Source organism: Jaculus jaculus, chromosome 6 (assembly GCF_020740685.1).
Source record: "Jaculus jaculus isolate mJacJac1 chromosome 6, mJacJac1.mat.Y.cur, whole genome shotgun sequence".
Classification (NCBI taxonomy): Eukaryota; Metazoa; Chordata; class Mammalia; order Rodentia; family Dipodidae; genus Jaculus; species Jaculus jaculus.
The window spans coordinates 78,405,074-78,426,713 of record NC_059107.1 but is presented as its reverse complement, the minus strand read 5'-3'; the positions used below and the strand labels follow the sequence as shown (position 1 = coordinate 78,426,713).

Below are 21,640 nucleotides of genomic sequence, written 5' to 3'. Positions count from 1 at the left end.
CTGTCACTGAAGGAGAAGACTTTGTGGGACAAAAGAGCCCTGAGACACAGATTCTACTTCTTACCTTCTTATGACCTTGGATGAGCCCTGAGTCTCACTCAGTAGACTGTAGTCTCTTCTTCCCTAAGTGTTGAAGGCTGTCTTCTAAGATCTCTTCCTGCTCACATTCTTTGATATTCAATGTCTGTAAAACCACCTGCCTGGCAGGGTTCTTGTGAGAACAACTGGTACATGCCGCCTGGTATTCCAAATGGACTGTCCCTTGTCCAAAATGCTTGGGACCAAAAAGCATGTAATATTTTGGCATATTTGTATATATATGATGAGATATCTTGGGGATGAGACCCTGTGGTGGTTTGATTCAGGTGTCCCCCCATGAACTTAGGTGTCCTGAATGCTAGGTTCCCAACTGATGGAGATTTGAGAATTAACGCCTTCTGGAGGCAGTATATTGTTGGCAGCAGGCTTATGGGTGTTATAGCCACTTTCCCCATGTTAGTGTTTGGACACTCTCCTGTTGCTGTTGTCCACCTTATGTTGGCTAGGGGTTGATGTTCACCCTCTGCTCATGCCATCTTTTTCCCACATGCTGCTCTTAGTTGGGTGATTTTTATCAGCAATGCGAACCTGACTGCAACAGACACAAATCAACACATTATATGGATTTGTTTCACATGCACTTATGTACACAACCTGCAGTAATTGTATACAATATTTTTTCCTTTGCAACCTGTCACATGATCTCACAACTGGAATTTTCTACATGCTACATCATATCAATTTTCAAAAAATTTCTGATTTTGGAGCTTTTTGGATTAGAGATGGTCAGCTCTTGCTGGCTTGGTGCTCAGTGGTCCAGTGCTCACCTGTTTAGTGGAGTATCTATCATAGTGCTTCATGGAATGAATAAGAGCAAGAAGGGAAAGTGTTCTCCAAGTAGTATGCAGGCTTCCTCACAAAGGGACTCAACGATGAAGTACCCTTTCCAGTAAGATGAGCCAGTTCCCAGTGGATGCTGGTATTCAGCTGACATTTCGCATATAGCCCTGAATCCCCAAAGGAAGATGTGGAGCTAGACCTCTGCCTTCACAGAGCTCTCTGCTCCTCAGCAGGCTGCTCTTTTACCCTCTGGCTTAGTTTGACTGACAGTAGAATCTGATAGAGTATCATTCATTCTGTCGGTGAAGTGGCTAGTATACTGGCACAGGTACATAATTTGCCTCTAAAAAGGTCCCAAGTTTTGTGGACAACATGAAGACAGACTTGCATGCTGTAAGCATCCTAGGTTCTAGATATTCTGGTTTCCAAAATTCTGTATTTCCCTTCAAGACAAAACATGAGAGCTAAGTTTTAACATGGAGAGGCAATTCTAATGAGTGAAGGGTCTGGAGAGGGATAGTTAAATCTCTGAGGCACTTAATAACCTGTCATCTCCAGAATAACAGAACTATGGAAAGTGGTTTTGGAAGCTTTCCTAACATTTAAAAAGTGTACCTTCCTTTATATACATGGCTCATTCTAGGGGTCATTGATGTGGTCACAACTATGGTCGTACCTGTTTATTGTTATGTGGTGGCACTTATGCCCTCATTCTGAACATGGCCCACATCTCAAGAGTCCTCATGTTATTAGCTCAATCATTAATAAGGCTTTTTTTTTCTTCTGTCTTACTGTATTTCACACTGGTTTTTCAGTGCCTTTTCTTTCTTTCTTTTCCTTCTTTTTTCCCCCCTGAGGCATGGTCTCACTCTAGACCAAGTTGACCTAGAACTTATTCTCTAGTCCCAGGCTGGCCTTGAGCTCTCAGCACTCCTTCCTCAGCCTCTTGAGTGCTGAGACTAAAGGTCTGTGCTTCAATGCTATTTCCAAGTTGAAGACTACAGCAAGCAAACCCCACTAAACCAGTGCTGTGCATCTGTTCTGGGTTTGAAGCAGAAATAAAATTTTATAGCTCTGTCCCATCAGTGAACTAAAGGGCTTTAATAAAGCAAGCATTACCACATTTCAGTCACAGTGGAATTCTGTCTGGCTCACTTTGCTTAGCTGTGGTAGGGAGTCAGCACCCCAGCAGAGATCATTCACTTCAAAGTGTCTTGGCTATAGTTTGTTTATCTGGCTTCTAACTGTTGGCTAGAAGGTAGGGCCTACTGTATGTCCCATGAAGGCATCCTGAACGAGTTATGTGTCCTCAGAAGCAGAAGGAGGTCCTTTAAAATACGTTCTGGAGCTGGGCATGGTGGCACACGCCTTTAGTCCCAGTTCTTGTGAGGCTGAGGTAAGATAATCACTGAGTTTAAAGCCAACCTCGGCTACAGAGGGAGTTCCAGGTCAGCCCAAACTAGAGTGAGACCCTACCTCAAAACAAACAGAAAAACAAAACATTCATTCTGTATCTGTAGGGCTGGGAATAACTTCTGCAGTCTTACTCTCTGGGAAGAACTACAGGTGGTTGACCGATACATTATTGCTGATGAAGATTGCCTTATAGACATGTCAGACAATAAGTATCAGTCTCAGAGCTGCAGATCAAGTGGTCACTGCCTGTTTTCTTTGTGATGCTATTGATCATCTTGGCCTTCAAGCAAACACTTGGGCATTACTATGCTTAGCTATTTTTCTCTTTTCCTTTTTCCTTTTCTCTCTCTCACTCTCTTTCTCTCTCTCTCTCTCTCTCTCTTTTTGTTAAGGTTTAGAGAGACTTTATTAGATTAAAAGAAGGAAATGGGAGAAAGTACAGAGAGCTCCTTGCCCATTAGAAAGCAGGAGGGGGTAAAAGCCCATTTGTTTGTTTTTAATGAAACACTGCATCTCTCTCCCTAACAGATTCAAGCCCCAGCAAGGCAACAGCCAAAGGTTCAGACAACCCCACCTCCGACCATCCAGGGCCAGAAAGCTGGCTCTCTTACTCCTCCTTCATCACCCAAAGCCCAACGTGCTGGGCACAGGCGGATTCTCAGTGACGTAACCCACAGTGCAGTCTTTGGGGTCCCTGCTAGCAAATCAACCCAGCTGCTCCAGGCAGCTGCTGCTGAGGCCAGTCTCAATAAGTCCAAGTATGTGGTACTTCTTTGTTCTTCTTACCTTGTGGGCATGCTTTTACCTGAGCGATTACTGCATGGCTCTTGCTTGTGGGTGTGCGAAGATGTGCATGTATAGTACATTCACGTATTACCTGCCCATAGTTAGTGTACTGTACTGATCATAAGAAATAATTTCAGCTGGGAGTGGTGGCACATGCCTTTAATCCCAGCACTCAGGAGGCACAAGCAGGAGAGTTGCTATGAGTTTGAAGCCACCCCGAGACTACATAGTGAATTCCATGTCAGCCTGGGCTAGAGTGAAACCCTACCTCAAAGAAAGAGAGAGAGAGGGAGGGAGGGAGGGGGAGAAATAAATAAAGAAAAAGAAAGAAAGAAAGAAAGAAAGAAAGAAAGAAAGAAAGAAAGAAAGAAAGAAAGAAAGAAAGAAAGAAGGAAAGAAAGAAAGAAGAGAGAATGAATTTCAGTTTCTGTTCTCACATTTATTCCATGCTTTGCACTGTTTTCTAAACTCATGGAGACTGGACAGATGGCTCAGTACTTGGGGTGCTGGCTTGCAATGCCTTCTCAACCAGGTTCAGTTCCCTGACACCCATGTAAAATCAGATGCAAAAAGTGGTGCAGGCAAGAGACCCTGGCACACCCATACTCAGGAATGTGTACATTCATACACACACATGATAGCAAATTATATGTGTGTGTGTGTGTGTGTGTGTGTGTGTGTGTGTGTATAATTTCAATCTGACCAGGTCTCCCCATACTAACAACCTTTGGCAAATGTTGTTCACACAGATGCCATGCCACCACTTCTTCGAGAGCCTTTAGTCACCCATGTCCTCTCTGGGTAGGACTGCTGCTGACCCTTATGACCCATGTCAAAGGTTACTTTGACCCTTTGCATTTTGTTTGTGCCTTTTTGGAGCATGTGTCACAGTGTTTTATCATTAACTCTTTGTACATCTGGCCATCTTTGTCTGTGAGTTGGCCACCCTTTATAAAATTGGTTGTTGACTGGCTCTGTCAGTTTAGGTGAGTATTGAGTCAGAGCATCTAAACCCTCAGCCTTCTTGGAACCATACACTTTAAAGTTAAAAATATTTAAATTAGGAGGCTGAGGGTGTTACTCGGTTGGTATAGACCATGAGTTTAGCACCACATATATAGGAGAGAGGGTCAGGAATTAATCTTTGGCTACCTAGTGAATTCCAGGCCAACATAAGACCCAGTCTCAAAGAGAGAGAGCAAGAGAGAAACTAAAAGAAACCTACATGATCTGGAACACAAAATAAGTGATAATGTGTATTTCTCTTTAATTGTACTGTGTGGTTGGTGGTTTTTGTTTGTTTGTTTGTTTTGTTGTTGTTTCTGAGGAGGGATATACTGGGGATTGAACCCAGGGCCTCATACATGTTAGGTAAGTGCTGTTCCACTGAGCGACATCCCTGCCTGTGATTGTAGCTTATTACTATGTGTGTTAGATCCTGAAAGATTAGAAGCAGCCTAAATAAGCCTGGGCTAACTCCTAACAAGGCATGACTATACTTGAGGTACAGACCTAAGGAAGAATAGTATGGACTCCTGTACTGAAGCCTTTCAAGAGATGAAGAAAGCTATATGACCTCGTGAGGGCTGAAGAGGACATGCTCATTTCAGAGTGGACAGTATTTGTGGAGACTTAAACTAATCAGTTGCTATGGAAAGTCCTTTTAAGGAAACACTGAGATACTCAGAAAGAATGTGATCCTAGAATGAAGAGAAAGCTTAAGCCCTCTGCTTTGTTCAACTTTCATGTCTTTTTTTTTCTGTGCGGTGGCAACATACCTAGGTCTGCAACCACCACTCCCTCAGGTTCTCCACGGACCTCTCAGCAAAATGTCTGTAACGCTTCAGAAGGTTCCACATGGAATCCCTTTGATGATGACAACTTCTCCAAACTCACAGCTGAGGAACTGCTGAACAAGGACTTTGCCAAGTTGGGGGAAGGTGAGCAAGCTGCCATTTTTTGTGATTTTCAGTGATGTCTCTGCTGAGAATAGACAGGAGCTCAAGTGCATCTTAGTTGCAGAGGGAAGTGCTCATGAAAGGCTAGCTTGATAGCCTGGACATGTCCCTCAAAGAATTAGTTTTGAGGCATACCAGAGCACTAAAGTCTTTTTTTTTAATCTTTAGGAGCTCCTGCTCAACACTGGGAGGCAGTGTGTGACCACAAGGGAAAAAATGTAGGAAAGGGTCTGTGACGTAAATCAGTATAGTCACACCAAAGACGATCATTCCTTGGAGGTGTCTGGTGATCTCCCTCCTCCTAAGTGAGCTTATTGTCCCAGAAATAGTGACTGCTTGTCCAAGAGAATGCTTCACCCAGACACTGAATCTCTCATTGTGATCACAGGTTTGTGTTGATGTTGACTGACACAGAAAATAAACTCTTTAAATAAAACATAGAGTTCTGTCCAAAAGATTCAAGTTCTAATTTGGAACACAGGATACACACACTTTGGAATGATGGGATACATCTGAGAAATCTCAGATAATGTAGTTGGAAATTGTGTTGTGCAATGCTGAAGCTTCTATTTATAAAACACAGTGGCTAATTGGCCAGGTTGCCTTTGCATTCACTACTACCCTCTGCTCGTTTATCTGACCATCACTCACCATCCTGGTTCTGCTCTACCACCTCTTCCCCACTCACAGATGTGACCAAGGCCAAGAACAGCCCTGACTATGCTTCATTTTCTCCAGCATAAGCGCCCCCCTCCACCATGATCTTTGGTACCCTCTGTGCCACCTGTGGCACAGCCAAGAGTGTCATTAGCATTGCAGCCATGCTGGTCATAGATTCCATCAACCCAGTAGTGATCATCACCATCTGCCTCCTAGTGGTGGCAGTCCTCATCACGAATTGTGATTGATGCCGTTGCCATCTATAGGGCTTCCCTCAGCTAGGCACTAAGCTAGGGGTTGAATGTCACCTTTCATATAGTGTTACTGTTATTATACCTGCTCATCATAATATCTCACTATTGCTTTCCAACCATTCCCCCTCACCACTTCTTATAAGCACTTCCACCTTAGAAAATAGGTCTTAGGGCTGGAGAGATGGCTTAGCAGTTAAGGTGCTTGCTTGCAAAGCCAAAGGACCCAGGTTCAATTCTCCATGTCCCACATAAGCCAGATGCACATGGTAGCACATGCATCTGGAATTCGTTTGCAATGGCTGGAGGCCCTGGTGTGCCCATTCTCTCTCCCTCCCTCCCTCTCATAAATGAATAAATAAAAATAAAAATAAAATCATTTTAAAAAGAAAAGAAAATAGGCCTTAGATGCTTTGGGATTTAAGGAGATTTCAAGTGAGGGCCAGAGGCAGCATGCTCTGCGGTGTGTACTTGCTGCTGCTGCTTCTCTTCCTCTTCCTCCTCCTCCTCCTCCTCCTCCTCTTCTTCTTCTCCTTCCTCCCTCCCCCGACCTCTTGGTTTTTCAAAGTAGGGTCTTGCTGTAGCCCAATCTGACCTGGAACTCACTATGTAGTCTCAAACTGGCCTCAAGCTCACAATAATCCTTCTACCTGCACCTCCCAAGTACTAGGATTAAAGGTGTGTACCACCATGCCCAGCTCTCTATTTTTATTTATTTACTATTTAAACAATTTTTTTAACTATGAACTAGGGATGTGGCTCAGTTGGTATAGTGCTTGCCTGGCATAAATACCTGGGTTTTGTTCCAAGCACCACATAAATCAGGCATAGCTGCACACAGCTATAATTCTTATCACTCACTTCAGAGATAGAAGCAGAGGGATCAGAAATTGAAGATAATCCTCATCTACATAGTGAGTTTAGCCTGGACTACATAAGATCCTGTCTTTAAAGGAGTTTTTTAAATTGTGGTAAAATACAACATAATTGACATCTTTACTATTTTAAATTTCCAGAACTCTTTATCTTGCAAAACTAACATGATATCTCTTCTGATTCTCAACAGCAGCCTTCCTTTTCTAAGTTATTGCAGTGACTAGACAAGGACCTTTGAGTAGCCAAGGTGTTGCCTGCCATAATGTAATGAGTGTAGTTATAGGGTGCCCTTCAACCCCACATGTGCCTGTGCACTGCAGGATTCTGCTGGGATAAACCAAGTAGTATTTTTGTCCCCCAGGAAAGCTTCCTGAGAAGCTCAGTGGCTCAGCGGACAGTTTGATCCCAGGCTTCCAGTCAACCCAAGGAGATGCTTTTGTCACTTCCTCATTTTCTACTGGAACTGGTGAGTGTGGCACATACCTGAAACCAACCTCACTATTGTCACTCTTTAATTTTCCTCTCCACAGACATTACTAGCATACCAGTGAACATTGGTCATGGCAGTAACTCATGTTTACCTTCATTTAATAGATGTCCAATCAGAAAGGAACAGGAGATTGTCTAGAATCACCTTGAATTAAAGTGGTAGGGTGATGTAACACATGCAAAACCCGCTCTCTTATGCAAATATTTCTGATTTGAAGAGTAGTATTCTGGAGGTTTCTTGTCATTGCTTAGGGTCTTTGAGATGATGTGAAGGTTTCTGAGTAGATGTTCTAGCTGATATTTGATGTGCTATTGAGCTGTATTTATGTAAGTGCGTTTTTATAACTTTTTATAATAGAAGTAATGAGAGACTTGTTTTTCTACTTTATTAATAAAAATTATACTGCAAAGCTCCTTGATCATTGGCAGGTGTGATAGAGATGTCTCATTTAGTGCTGAGAGCTCAACAGTCATTTATTCTCAGAATTTTGATGAGTTTTGAAGCTCCTCAGTAGTCACTGCCATCTGCAAAAGGAAGCCTTTCTGACTAAAGATGAAAGTAGTGCTTATGCATGGGCACAAATACTAGTATTTAAACGGTAATTTGATGGGTACAGCATACCTACATAACCAAACAGCAGTAGTGTCTTCTCCCCTAGGGCCTATGACCTTTCTAGCCACTGGCATGAATTCCCTCCCATGGAGCAGGCCTCAAAGTAATCAGAAAGAAGTTGGTTATCCCATAATAATCGTGCCACTGTTGCACCAATGGGCACCTTTTCCCTCACTCATCAGTTGTGTAGCTCACAGGGTTCACTGGTGTATAAGACTGTTGATGACTTTTCTTCCTGAGCTAGCCAGAAGGTAGGAGTCTTCCAGCTCAGTTCTAGCTTAATTTCTCAGTATTTTGAAACTGAAATATGTGGTGTCTTCAGCAATAGGGTATTACCAGCTAGTTCTGGTGGGCAACTAAAAACATTGGCAGTTGCTCAGCCCCATCCAGTAAATTCCCATAAGAGCTAGATCAGAGTCACCAGGCTTATTTTCTCTCTTCAGGACTCCTTCCACTTGAACTTTCCTTTCCTTAACCAGGTTCTGCTCATCTCTAGGGACCACCTTCTATTGTACAGGAGCTCCACCTTCTTTCCTTCTCTTTAGCTCTATAATAAAATCCTTCTAAATTTCACCCTCTGTGGTCTATGGATTTTAATTATCAAATTCATAAGACAAGAGCCTAGAGGCCACTGACTGAGTAGAAGTTTTGCATAACCATGACCATCCAGCACCCTAACTCTTGAGGTAAAGCCCAACCAAGAGCCAAGAATTGTCCCATCACTCTGAAAGGCACTGCAGATTCCTATAGCAAAAGCCTGCTATCCTGGCTGAGGACTCTCCTTTGATGTGTTACTCTTACTGCTTGTAAGCTGGCTCTCTGATTGTCCATCTCTAGTCTGTCACTCTCCAGCTATGATATACAGGTCTCCTGAGATCATACACACACACACAGACACACACACACATACACAAAATTACCCAGTGGGCTTAACATGTATCTCATGCTCAATACATATGTGGTTCATTGTTAAAACTGCCACAATTATACTATATGATGTTTTTCTGGCTGGCCTTTATGTAAGCAAGTGTCTTTAACCATTGAGCCATTTCTCCAGCCCCCTGGCCAAGCCATTAAATACATACATACATATATACATACATACACACACTGCCACTTGAGGCTTTCAAAACATATACAAAGGGAGTAGGAAGAAAACCAAAGACAACTATCAAAGAAATAAAATATATGAATAAAAAAGCACAGGCATGGTAAAGGTGTGTTTACATATGTGTGGAAGCCAGAGGACAATTTTGAGGATCATTCCTCAGGTGCCACCTGTTTTTTGAGACTGGGTCTCTTACTGGCCTAAAACTCACCAAGTAGGCTAGACTGGCTGACCAGTGAGTCCTAGAGATCCTGTGTCTTTAGCAATTTTATACATGTTTATGATGTCACTGAACTGGGTATAGTGACAGCTATTTGTACTCTGGGGTCTGTATTATATTAAGATATGGCTATGGGCTGGAGAGATGGCTTAGCGGTTAACTGCTTGCCTGTGAAGCCTAAGGACCCCGGTTCGAGGCTCAGTTCCCCAGGTCCCACGTTAGCCAGATGCACAAGGGGGCGTACGCGTCTGGAGTTCGTTTGCAGAGGCTGGAAGCCCTGGCACGCCCATTCTCTCTCTCTCCCTCTATCTGTCTTTCTCTCTGTGTCTGTCTCTCTCAAATAAATAAATAAATAAATAATTTAAAAAAAAAAAAAGATATGGCTATGGAGGGGTAGGGGCAACAACAACTGGCCTCAAGGTACCCCCTCAATCCATGCACTCTTGCTATCCTTCCCTCTGTATGGTTCCCTGGTTGGAATCACCCAGGCAGCCCACTAAAGGACACTGCTGTACTTCTTTGTCCCCTCTGTCACATACATCTGACCATCTATACCCTAGCCCCTCTTTGTTACCACTCCCTCCTGTAAATGCGACTCAGCTGAAAAGGGCCATGCATGCCTAAGCAAGGGTCAAGAGTGCTTCTGTCCCACCTTGCCTAGGCTCCTGCATTGGGTGGCTTCTTCAGTAGGTTCATAGGTTCACCCAGTGATCCCAATTTTGCCTTTCACATTGTCATATGTCACCAACTACATCTTAGTGGCCCTCCAGAGGTGGCATTGAGACAGCAGAGGTGGCTGCTGTGTCAGCAATGGAGTCTGTCCAAGGAACACAGAGTACTGAAAAGGGGAGAGTAAGAAACTGGAGGATTGGCAAAATAAAAGAGAGACTGATTGAGACGAGGAAGGGATATGATGGAAAGTGGAGTTTCAAAGGGGAAGGTGGGGGAAGGGAGGGCATTATTATAATCATGGACGTTCTTAATTAAAAAATGAAAAGAAAAATAAATAAGTTAAAGAAAAAAGAAAGAAAGAAACTGGAAGGTTGGGCTCAGAAGGAAATAAGCCGGCAAGGAAGAGCCAAGCCTGCCAAGGTCATGTTTGGAGTGTACAGCATAAGGGCAAGAAGCACTCACTTCTCAGCTGCCGCACCATCCGCAGAGAGCCCTCCCCGTGCAGAGACAGACAAACCCTTAGGGACACAGGCAGAGTGGGAGATGAGGGGAAAGAAATCATGCCATAAGCCAGAAGAGATGCCAACAGTGACACCTAGCATGCCCAGCACCTTGGCTCTTGTGAAGGCCTACTTCTTAGGTAAAACACCAAGGCTCAGGAAGATAAAAGAAATGCTTCACATATAGGAGTCCAAGCTAACATAGAGAGGGATTCCAAATTTAACCCAGCAGCATGCTGGCTATAAGGAGAAATCAGGTGGCATTGGAAAAGTCTGTGATGACCTAAGGGTTAGACAGTGATCTAAGAGGAGATAATGAGGTGAGCATGGTGAGTAGATACATAGACTTCCATAAATGCACGGTTTTCCAAGTAGAGGGCAAATAGCAACAATATCTTAGTAAGATCAAGAGGCTAGGACCTGTCTGACCCATGGCAGAAAGATGGCTATCTCTGCTTTTCCTGTGCTCTGTTGAGGACAGCTAGATGTCATGGTGGTGCAGTAGGATCAAGATGCAAGGAATAGAGGAAGTAGATGCACACACATGTGCGTTCTACTCACCCCTCTGTTATTCTATGTGTCCACTTACTCTGTAATTGGAGCTGTTGGGTGAGTAGATGATAAATACATCTGGATGTACTTAAAGTTTTCTGCTTTTTTCATTTGTTTCTCCTGATCTTTTTCCCCTCCAAACAACTCCAGCTGAAAAAAGAAAGGGTGGGCAGGCTCTGGAATCTGGAATCCCACTTCTAAGTGTATCTGATCCTTTCATTCCTCTTCAAGTACCTGATGCACCAGGTAGGTAAATAGGACTGATCATAGACCCAGACAACTCTCTAGAGAGTTCTAAATATTCCATTAAAAATACCTGAATTCCAAGTCCTAATTTTGTTGTATACTTTTATTTTCTTGGTAAGAGGATACACTTATCGTGGAGGGTACTGGTCCTTAACAAAGATAATAAAATCACTTTAGGTAATGCCACATGTGTTCTCTATCACACCAGTGTTCTGCTTCTCATCTCCCACCCCCCTTTTTTTTTTAATTCTTTTTAATCAGGGTTTTATGTAGTCTAGGCTGGCTTGGAACTCCCTATGTAGCTGAGGCTGACCTTGAATTCCTAATCTTCCTACCTTCATAGCTACTGCACCAGCCACAGGGAACCTTCCCACATGCTGGAATTACAAGTGTACACCACTATGCCTGGTTTGTTTTTCATTCTTGATTGTGGTTATGATAATTTGGAGGGCCTATGTATTAGAAATAACACTAGTCCAATATGATTGTAGTATGGTGGTGGAATTCATAAACATTTGATAAAAAGAACAAAACAAAAGTAGTGACTGTGTGTGATGCTGGGGTTCTGGGTGCCCCATCCATTTCCTACTTGCTATCATGTACTTTGGCTTTGTAATTAACAGTATTTAATACATCTCTAGGGTGAGTTCAAAGACCTAGGCTCCCTTCCATGTTCTGCTCCTGGCTGAAGCCCTTCTGGGCCAGTGGAGGAAGTGACTGCTATGGTTCCAATTTCCCCTTCCAGGGCCCTGTTCTTGATTCTAGGGAGCAATGTAGAAAGTAAGAACTGGCTGGTGTGTTCAGATTGAAACTGCTTTGAAATGATGAGTGGATATGGTCCAAAAACTGATTCCTCTTCCCCTCCCCATACCTTTTATGTTTTCTTTGTTGTTTTTTTTTTTAACATCATTATGTAGTTGTTTATTCTTACTAACACTTGGACTCAACTGTTCCTGGTTATTTTGGAAAAAGCATCTTGTTTGTATGGATCACTAAATCATCCTTTTCCATAGTCAGTTCTCCATAAAGCACCTTTCTTCTTTGATGCAACATTACAAATACCATGTCTCTTTTGACTACTATTATTTTCTTCTTATAACCATGGCCTCATATATACCATTGTTTCCACAACTCTATTTTCATATGTTTTCTATTTCTTTGTTGTTGTTGTTGCTTACTTGTTTATTTAGGCTGGGGTTCTAGTGTGAGGAACATAAGTCTCCCTTTCTGGAGAAGCAGTTAAATTAAACTCCTTACAAGGATCTAGCCATCATTTTACTTCATTTTTCTTTTCCTTTTTTTTTTCTTTTCCTTATTCTTATGACCTCCAAATCTTGGCCTTGAACTGACAGAATCAGCTTGGTTTTTCTTTTCTCCTCAGTTGTCAAAGATATTGGATTGGCTGCTTTAAGACTGGTCTGTTTGTTCATCTGTATTCATTAGACAGACTGCTGCTCTTGTACTGAGGCACTCTGTTGACCCTATTGCTTGCCTTCATCAGGTAGTGTGTGTAGTAGCATTGCTTACTGGACGTGGATGTAGCTCAAAAATAACAATTCAATACGGGTTGGCTACAGGAAGCAGAAGAAAGGGATCTCCTTTCTTCTCTTCCAGTATGTCTGGTAATACCTGGATGAGCCAGTCTTGAGTAAAAGATTGTAAAGGTATGGGATACTCAGTGGCCGCTTTTCCCTCTGCTGTGGCATCTATCCTGTGACACCCCTTGGATTCTTTTGTTTTGTTTTGTTTTTGAGGTAGATTCTCGCTCTAGCACAGGCTGACCTGGAATTCACTATGTAGTCTCAGAGTGGCCTCAAACTCACGCTGAGCTTCCTACTTCTGCCTCCCAAGTGCTGGAATTAAAGGTATGTGCCACCATGCCCAGCTACCCTTTGGGTCCTTGCATTGCATTCAAATCTGTTGGCCTGGGAAATTGCTGACAGGCATGAAAGATGCATCTGAAAGCTGCTGTCCTGCTCTGTCTCTTGATCCTCCACAACTCCCATTCTGGGAGATTCTTACAAGAGTTTTAGTAGTATATACTCTAATACTAATTAAGGACCCTCTTGAGTTATAATAGAAACAAATCTATTAAAATAGGACATTTTCACAGAATATGAGAATTACTTTGTTTTCTGATTTTTAGTCCAGACTCATGTGCTTGTATCCTAGGCCCATTTGCTTAAAATACCGTTTCCCATCCTTTCACCCTAAAACAGTGTCTGTCTTTTATTGAGAGATGAGTTTCCTGGAGGCAACAAATGGCAGGATCTTGCCTTTTAATACAGTGTTCAAGCCTTTGTCTTTTGTTTGGGTTATTAAGGCCACTGATATTAAGAATTATTATTGAAAGGTCTGTATTTATTCTCTTCATTCTTCTCACTTCCTGTTTTTCCTTTACTTGCTTATTTTAGCTGTTATTTAAGTATGGCTCATTTTTTTCCTGTTTCCTCATGTGTGTGTTTTGCTTTCTCTTCAGCGTGAAGCCTTCAAGTATTTTTGTAGAGTTGGCTTAGTTGTCATAAATTCCTTTAGCCTGTTTTTGTTGTAGAAGTCCTTATTTCTCCATGAATTTGGATAGATAGCTTTGCAGGATAAAGTAATCTTGGTTGGCCATTGTTAACTTTCAGAACTTGAAATACATCATTCCAAGCCCTTTTAGCTTTTAAAGTTTGTGTTGAATAATCTGCATTTATTCTGATGGGCTTACCTTTGTAGGTGACTTGCTTTTTCTAACTGCTTTCAATATATTTTCTTTGGTTTATGTGTTTAGTAGTTTAATTATAACATGGCAAAGAGAGTTTCTTTCCAGGTTTTTTCTGTTTGGTGTTCTGTATATGCATTGGCATTTCTTTCCCAATTTAGGGAAATTTTTCTGATTTTGTTGAAAATGCCTACTATGCCTTTTGAGTAAAATTCTTCTCCTTCTACTATACCCAGTCTTCTTATATTTGATCTTTCATAGTGTCCAGAATATCTTGAAATTCCCATCCATACCTTCTTATTAGCTTCTCTTTCTCTTTGTTGGACTGTATTAGGTCTGCCACCTGGTCTTCTAGTTTAGATATTTGTTTTCTCCTTCATCCATTCTATTGGTGAGACTTTCCATAGAGGTTTTTATTTGACTTACTATGTTTTTCAGTGCTAGTATCTCTGCCAGTTTGTTTGTTTGTTTGTTTGTTTGTTTTCAGTATTTCTATTTCCTTGCTCATGTCTTGTAGTGACTTCCTTATTTCATTAGTCTGGTTTCCTGTGTTCTCTTTCTGGAGTTTGTTTTCTTCTTTGATTCCTTTGTTTTCTTCTTTGATTCCTTTGATTTCTTTGGTATAGATAAAAATAAGTTTTTAAAAATCTTTGTCAGAGGCTGGAGGGATGGCTTAGCGGTTAAGGCATTTGCCTGCAAAGGCAAAGGACACTGGTTTGATTTCCCAAGACCCACATTAGCCAGATGTACAAGGGGGCACACTTGTTGGGAGTTTGTTTGCACTGGCTGGAGGCCCTGGCGCACCCATTCTCCCTCCCTCCATCCCTCTCCCCCCCCTTTCTCTCTCCCCTCCTCCCTCCTTCCCTCCCTCCCTCCCTCCCTCCCTTTCTCCTTCTCTGTGAAATAAATAAATAAATAAAATTTTAAAATCTTTGTCAGGCATTTAATATCTCTCTCTCTCTTCGCCCCCCCTTTCTTCTCTCTCTTTCTCTCTGTCAAATAAATAAGTTAAAATTTAAATTTAAAAAAACAGCACAGTGTATGCAAGTGTGGGGATTGAAGCAAACAGATAACCTTTTAAAGCCAAAATCCCTAAGGGCATGTGTTGTCCTACACCCTTAATCCTGTCAGCTAGGAGGTTGAGGATTGTGTTCTGAAATGGGTTCCAGGTCAGCCTGGATCTGAATCTGACCCTGCCCCCAATAATGACAGAAGAAAAAGACAAAGGCCCTATAACTCTGAAAGCACCCCCTAAGGCAATAATAGTCATCCCCCAAATATAGCTTGAGAATGGTAAAGCCAACCAAGAATATTTAACCCATATCCCGCCCTTGCATGGAGAGATTAGCACTTGCAATGCAGGCCTATGTACCTGCTTTTTTGTCAGTTAGCCTCATTACCTTTTGGAGTGGCTTCCAATCTCACTAATGCTGAGTTCCCACCTTGATTCCTCAGTGTTGGGCTGTGGGGCTGGTGTTTGATCAGATGTACTGGATGCCCTGCCACCAGGAGCTGAATGTGTTCTCTGGAGGTTCGCTGTTTCTGACAGTTGAGGGAGGGGAGAGTGCAGGAAGCCTAGAGTTGTACTGGAACTGCTCAGCTGGTCCCACCTGTATCCCTTTTAGCAGCTCCTTAGCTGATCTCTGTTGTCTTCCCTTCACACTTCTTGACTTTGCAAGGAGGCTGAAGCAGTTGGAACATCCCCTTGTTTGGTCTCTGCTCCTGCAGCTCTGTGTCTGGCTGGGTGGGCAGGCAGATCCATCCATGTGGATCAGGGTCACAAGCACCTTGGTGGGATTCTGACCATTTTTCTCCTTTCTAGTAGATCGTGGTCTCTCCTGCTTCTCCACTGTGTCTAATAAAAACCTATACACCTTCACTTTTTGAAAGCAGAATATATTTTGCTGTGGTTTTGCTTAAACCCCTCCCTGAGCTGTTTTGGCCTGACTCCTATGTCGCCGTCGTACCTGGAAGTCCACATTTTAAATTTAAAAAAACAAAAAACTTCTGAGGGCTGAAGAGATGGCTTAGTGGTTAAGGCCTTGCTTGTGAAGCCTAAGGACCCAAGTTCAATTCCCCAGTACCCACATAAGCCAGATGCACAAGGTGGTGCATCTGGCTGGAGTTTATTTGCAGTGGCTGGTGGCCCTGGTGCCCTCTCTTGTGCTCGCTTGCTTACTCAAAGAAGTAAATAAATAAATAAATAACTTTTTGTTTGTTTGTTTTTTCAAGGTTGGGTCTTACTCTAGCCCAGGCTTACCTGGAACTCACCCTGTAGTCCTAGACTGGCCTCAACTTCACAGCAATCCTCCTACCTGTGCTTCCCAAGTGCTGGAATTAAAGGCACATGCCACCACACCCAGCCTTAAAAAAACTTTTTATTGACAACTCTTTCAATTTTTGTTATTTTGCAAAACTGAAACTCTGTACCCATTAAACAATAGGCTTATTTCACCTGCTCTCAACCCCTAGAATCGCCATTCTCTATCTTCAGTCTATATGGATTTGGCCACCCCAAGAACCTCATAGAAGGGAAATGATACATAATCACAGTTCTACCATATTGCATAAGTCAGAATTTCCTTCATTGCTAAGGCTAACATTACACAGTATGTGGACCACATGCTGCTTGTCCTTTTTTTTTTTTTTCCCATTTGATGGACACTTACGCTGCTTCTCTCTGTTAACTGTTGAATAATGTAGATATCGTTTTGTAACCATAATTTCTTCTTTTGGATATATACCCAGAAATGGAATTTCTGGGTCATGTGGGAATTCTGTTACTAAGGTTTTAAAAAGCTCCCATACTGTTTCTCACAGAGTCTACATTGTTTTCTGTGGTTATTTTTTTTTTAACATTCCCACCGGCAGTACACAAGGGTCTGATCTCTTGAAAGCAGTTCCAAAAGACTAAACAAATGCTTCCAAAATGCTTTGGAAGCTCCGTAAGTGCCACTTCCTAGAACCGGAGGCCTTTAAAATTCATTTAATTTATTGATTTTTTATAAATAGATTGCATATATAGAATCCCTCTCCCTTACCCCAATTGTGTTGAAGGTCTTTGGTGGGTTTATTGGTATTCATTGTGGGGAACAAGAGGCCTCAGTCTTTGCCTACAGGGATGGGAGAAACAAGGTATCTCAGGCTATTTCCACCCACCCCAAGGCTCCTGCAATCTTTACACACCCCTCTTCAGTGATGCTCCCTGAGCCTTGGTGGGCAAGATATGGGTCTGACTTAGTGTTGCTTTCTCTGTAGCCTCTGGATCTCTGTTTTTATGAGGATTGTGTGACCACAGTGTCTGTCGCCATTTTCAGTCTAGCCATGAGAGCAGTATTCATGCCACTGATTCCCCTTCTGGGCCTGGGCAGATGAGTTGGAGGTGACCCATATCATGGTTAAACAGTTGGCTCTCTCTGCATGGTGTATCCTCGTTCTCCCCCATAATTCTCCTCTATCTGTAAAATAGAACAGATTGTCCAACCAAAAGTCAAAACAATTTGAATAAAAAGGGATAAGCTTATTCCTTAGAGAGAGATATAAGCTTAGTCCTTAGAGTCTGTATCCACTCTTCTTAGTTAAAGAGCAGTGGAGGGTCTCTCTGGAGCCTATTGGTTTCCTGTGGAATCTGGCTTGGTTCCCAGAGCCAGGCAGAGGTAGGAGGATTACCATGAGTTTGAGGCCAGCCTGTAAATTCCAGATCAGCATGAGCTAGAACAAGACCCTACCTTGAGAGGGAAAAAAGAGAAAGAGAGAGAGAGAGAAGTTGAGTGGGGGGTGGGGGAGAGGAGTGAGAATAAGCCAAAAACTCATGTTCAAAATAATGGGAGATTAGGCTTTTTAGGAAAATCACCTGTTTTTACTAGTATGCTGAAAATTGTGTCAGATACTGTTAATAACTTTTCTTCAAATAAAATGTCATGTATGGTACAAGATGAATAATGCTGTTGAAATTGTACTGGTATGCTTTGTTGGTTCCCTGTTATTTTACCCCTTCTGCTGTTTGATAGTTTGTTTTTCACAGTAGACTCTCACTGTAGCCCAGGCTGACCTGGAACTCACTCTGTAGTCCCAGGCTGGCCTTGAACTCACAGCAATCCTCCTACCTCTGCTTTCTGAGTGCTGGGATTAAAGGTATGCACCACCATACCTCCAGTTCCCCCTGCTTTTACAAAGCTTTCAGTTTTTCCTTCATTCTTTTCTTTTATATACATAGGGTATAAATGAGAACTGTAATATAGTATCATGTTATTTAAATATATCTACATTATATGAACTCCAAAAATGGTAAATGACTTCACATACATAAAAATGTCTTTTTTCCGCAGTGTGTTGATTGTGCCTAATCAAATCATCTTGCTGAGACTCTGAAATATATTCTTATATTTGATCTATATGGTGCAGATAACCTGCTATATACCTCTGAAGCTGGAGTCCTATCTTTCAGTGAATATCTGTTTGCTTATCTCAGTTCCCAATGGTCTGGAAAAGCTGAAAATCATTAAAATACCATATGTACATACTTGAACATTAAGCCACTTCTTTTCTCAAACTGACATTTTAATTTTAGTGTATCTGGGCAAGTCAGAATTTATGTGACTTGTAACAAAAGTATGAACTATAAATTCCCTTCTTCTTATGAGATCCTGAGACTCATTATTTTGTTTTAAGTTACTATTCTGCCTTTAATAAGTTAAAGATAGCTGAGCACAAGCCTTTAATCCCAGCACTCAGAAGGCAGAGGTAGGAGGCTCAACATGAGTTCGAGGCCACCCTGAGACTACATACATAGTGAATTCCAAGTCAGCCTGGGCTAGAGTGAAACCTTACCTCAAAAAACAAAATAAATAAATAAAAGTAAGTATTAGATGTCCCCCATAAGTTCATGTGTTCTGAATGCTACGTCTCCAGCTGGTGGCAGTTTGAAAGGTGGAACCTTGCTGGAGGAATGTGTTTCTGGGGACAGTCTTATGGATAGTTTGGCCAGCTCCCCCTTGCCAGAACTGGGCTCATTTTCTTGTTGCTGTTATCCACCTGCTGTGGCAAGGATGTGACATCCAGCCTGTGCTCATACCATGCTCTCCTCCTGCCATCATGAAGTTTGTCCTCCATCCTGTCACCCAAAATAAAACTTTCCTCCAATCAGCAGCTTTGGTCAGGTGTTTTGCCCTAGCAAGGATCAAGAAACTAACTACATAGGCCAGACATGGTGGCACATGCCTTTAATCCCAGTACTCAGAAGGCAGAGGTAGGAGGATTGCCAGGAGTTCAAGGCCACCCTGAGACTACATGGTGAATTCCAGGTCAGCCTGAGCTAGAGTGAAACACTGCCTTGAAAAACAGAACAAAAAAGAAAAGAAAAGGGCTGGAGAGATGGCTTAGCAGTTAAGGCATTTGCCTGCAGTCAAAGGACCCAGGTTCAATTCCCCAGGACCCATGTGAGCCAGATGCACAAGGTGGCGCATATGTCTGGAGTTCATTTGCAGTGGCTGAAGGCCCTAGCATACCCATTCTCTTTCTCTATCTTTATCTATCTACCTCTTTCTCAAAAACTAAAATCAGTTTTTAAAAGAAGTAACTACTCTCAGGTATACCTGAGAGCTAAAGGAGTTGTTTTACAAACAATCCTACTGTATGTACATTACTATACATTGTTACCCAATGTGATGAATCTAGTGGCTTCTGATAACCTTTATTTACCCAGAACAATCAACAGCAATCCATCTTTAGGCTTCAGGAAGGTGAAGCTATAACCAGAGTCCTAGGCCATAGGTTTGATGGAAAGAGCAACAAACTAGGTATTGCCACTTACCCTAAAGAAAGCAAATAAGGTAATGGTGAAAGGCGTGTTGAGAAGATGGAGATCTGGTTTCTTAGCCTGTGTTTGGGTACTAACATGAGCTTAGTGTTGAAATAGAGGAAGAGCCAGCAGGTTGAGAGGTCCAGCTGTGGTCTGATTATTCACTTTCTTAGTTCTGGATCTGCAAATTGACTCTAAAGAAATCCTTATTGCTCAAGGAGACAAGCCAATTTCTATGAGGTAACTGTTTCTGATTGAGTAGGGTCGAGCCTCAGTTCAGAAGCTGATCTCATCATGAGGTGATCTCTGCTCCTGAACTCCAAGAAGACTTGGATCAGTTTAGGTTTAGAACTCTGAATCAGCTTTTTCAGGGGTCTGAATGTCTGAATGGGGTTTTGTAAAGCCTACAGTAAAACAGTCACTCTTACCTTTTGCTCCTTCAGCCTTGAAGTGAGATGAGGTAAGGTTAGGTAAATTTAGGACTCATCAGTTTTTAGGCAGGCATTTCTTGAGTAATTAACATGCCTAGTACAGAGCTGAGCAAGGCTCTGATCCAAAGTACCAATGACTGATAGAAACCAAAGGCAAAGGTGGCAAACTTTCTTATTGGTTTTAGTTCCCTTGTGGGCTCAAGTGAGGGAGGGGCCACACTTTGTAGCAGAAGCAGTTTCTGAGAACCTGTTACACAACAGCAGTTAAGTCAGAGTGCCAGTGTATCACAGTTGGCAAACAGGAAATGACCATTGAAGTTGACTTAATCAAGACTGAATTGGTTCTGTTGGTGAGTTATAAAACTTTTTCTTGGTGAAATTAGAAAAAAGTTAGGTTGGAAAGTAAGTCCCTTAAGGGGAATGAACACACAGAGACATGTAGATATTAATGGCAGCATTATTTTTCATAGCTGAATACTGGGGGGAAAAACAAATACCTGTCAACTGGAGACTGCATCAACAAAGTGTGACATGTCCACATTCTGGAATACTATTCAGCAATAAGATAGAATAACTTCTGAGACAGGCTACAGCCTGAATGATTGTCAGACACATCATGCTAAGAAAAGGAAACCATACACCAGAGAGTGTATGAATCATCAGACCAAGTCTCTGTTATGGATTTTATTCATGGCACTTAACCCATGAGCAAACTCTATATTTCCATTTAAGATGGAAATTCTGAGGCTGGAAGGATGGTTTAGCAGGAAATGCATTTGCCTGCAAAGCCAAAGGACCCAGGTTCGATTCCCCAGGACCCAAGTTAGCCAGATGCACAAAAGAGCACATGCATCTGGAGTTCATTTGTAGTGGCTGGAGGCACTGGCACACCCATTCTCTCCTTCTCTCTCTTTCTCTGTCAAATAAATTAATTAAAATTAAATATTTTTTTTAAGGATGGAAATTCTGAAAAAGGTAATGAACAAAAAGGTCCATTGTTTCTGGGGTCTAGAGTGAGAGGGAGGCAGTTATTATAAATGGATGTGGGGGGAATTTTTTAAGGTGTTAGAAATGTGCTATATCATTATAATTAGTGGTGATTATAAGAATGTATAAACTTGTCACAACTCACATTATATACTTAAAATTGGTGATGTCTGTCATATGTAAATTACATCTCATAAAAATAACCCATCTTGAAAAAACCATCTTGAATGCCTTACAAACTGACCTCTCACTTGGGGGAAAAGCCTTTTGTTTGTTTTTGTTTCTTTGAGATAGAGTCTCACTCTAGCCCAGATTCACTGTGTAGTCTCAGGGTGGCCTCAAACTAATGGTGATCCTACTTCTGCCTCCTGTGAGCTGGAATTAAAGGGGAGCACTACCATGCCCTGCAGAAATAGCCTTTGAATTTGAATGACTGTGAATTTGGAAAGCCTCTTGGTGGTAGTCATCTTTATGGTGAGACTGTTGATTTCT

At 42.1% G+C, this 21,640-nt stretch overlaps 1 protein-coding gene across 17 annotated transcripts in view; it reads left to right on the top strand.

Moving 5' to 3' along the window:
* Aak1 (AP2 associated kinase 1) overlaps positions 1 to 21,640 on the top strand; it is a 225,578-nt gene that overhangs the window by 181,585 nt on the left and 22,353 nt on the right. For 14 of the 17 annotated variants that reach the window (XM_045153151.1, XM_045153149.1, XM_045153148.1 and 11 more), the window contains 4 exons: positions 2,824 to 3,053; positions 4,864 to 5,021; positions 7,188 to 7,292; positions 11,131 to 11,226. In XM_045153151.1, the coding sequence (XP_045009086.1) occupies positions 2,824 to 3,053; positions 4,864 to 5,021; positions 7,188 to 7,292; positions 11,131 to 11,226 (589 nt within the window). The remainder of the gene's footprint in view (positions 1 to 2,823; positions 3,054 to 4,863; positions 5,022 to 7,187; positions 7,293 to 11,130; positions 11,227 to 21,640) is intronic. The other 3 variants (XM_045153163.1, XM_045153162.1, XM_045153153.1) reach the window with 1 other exon arrangement.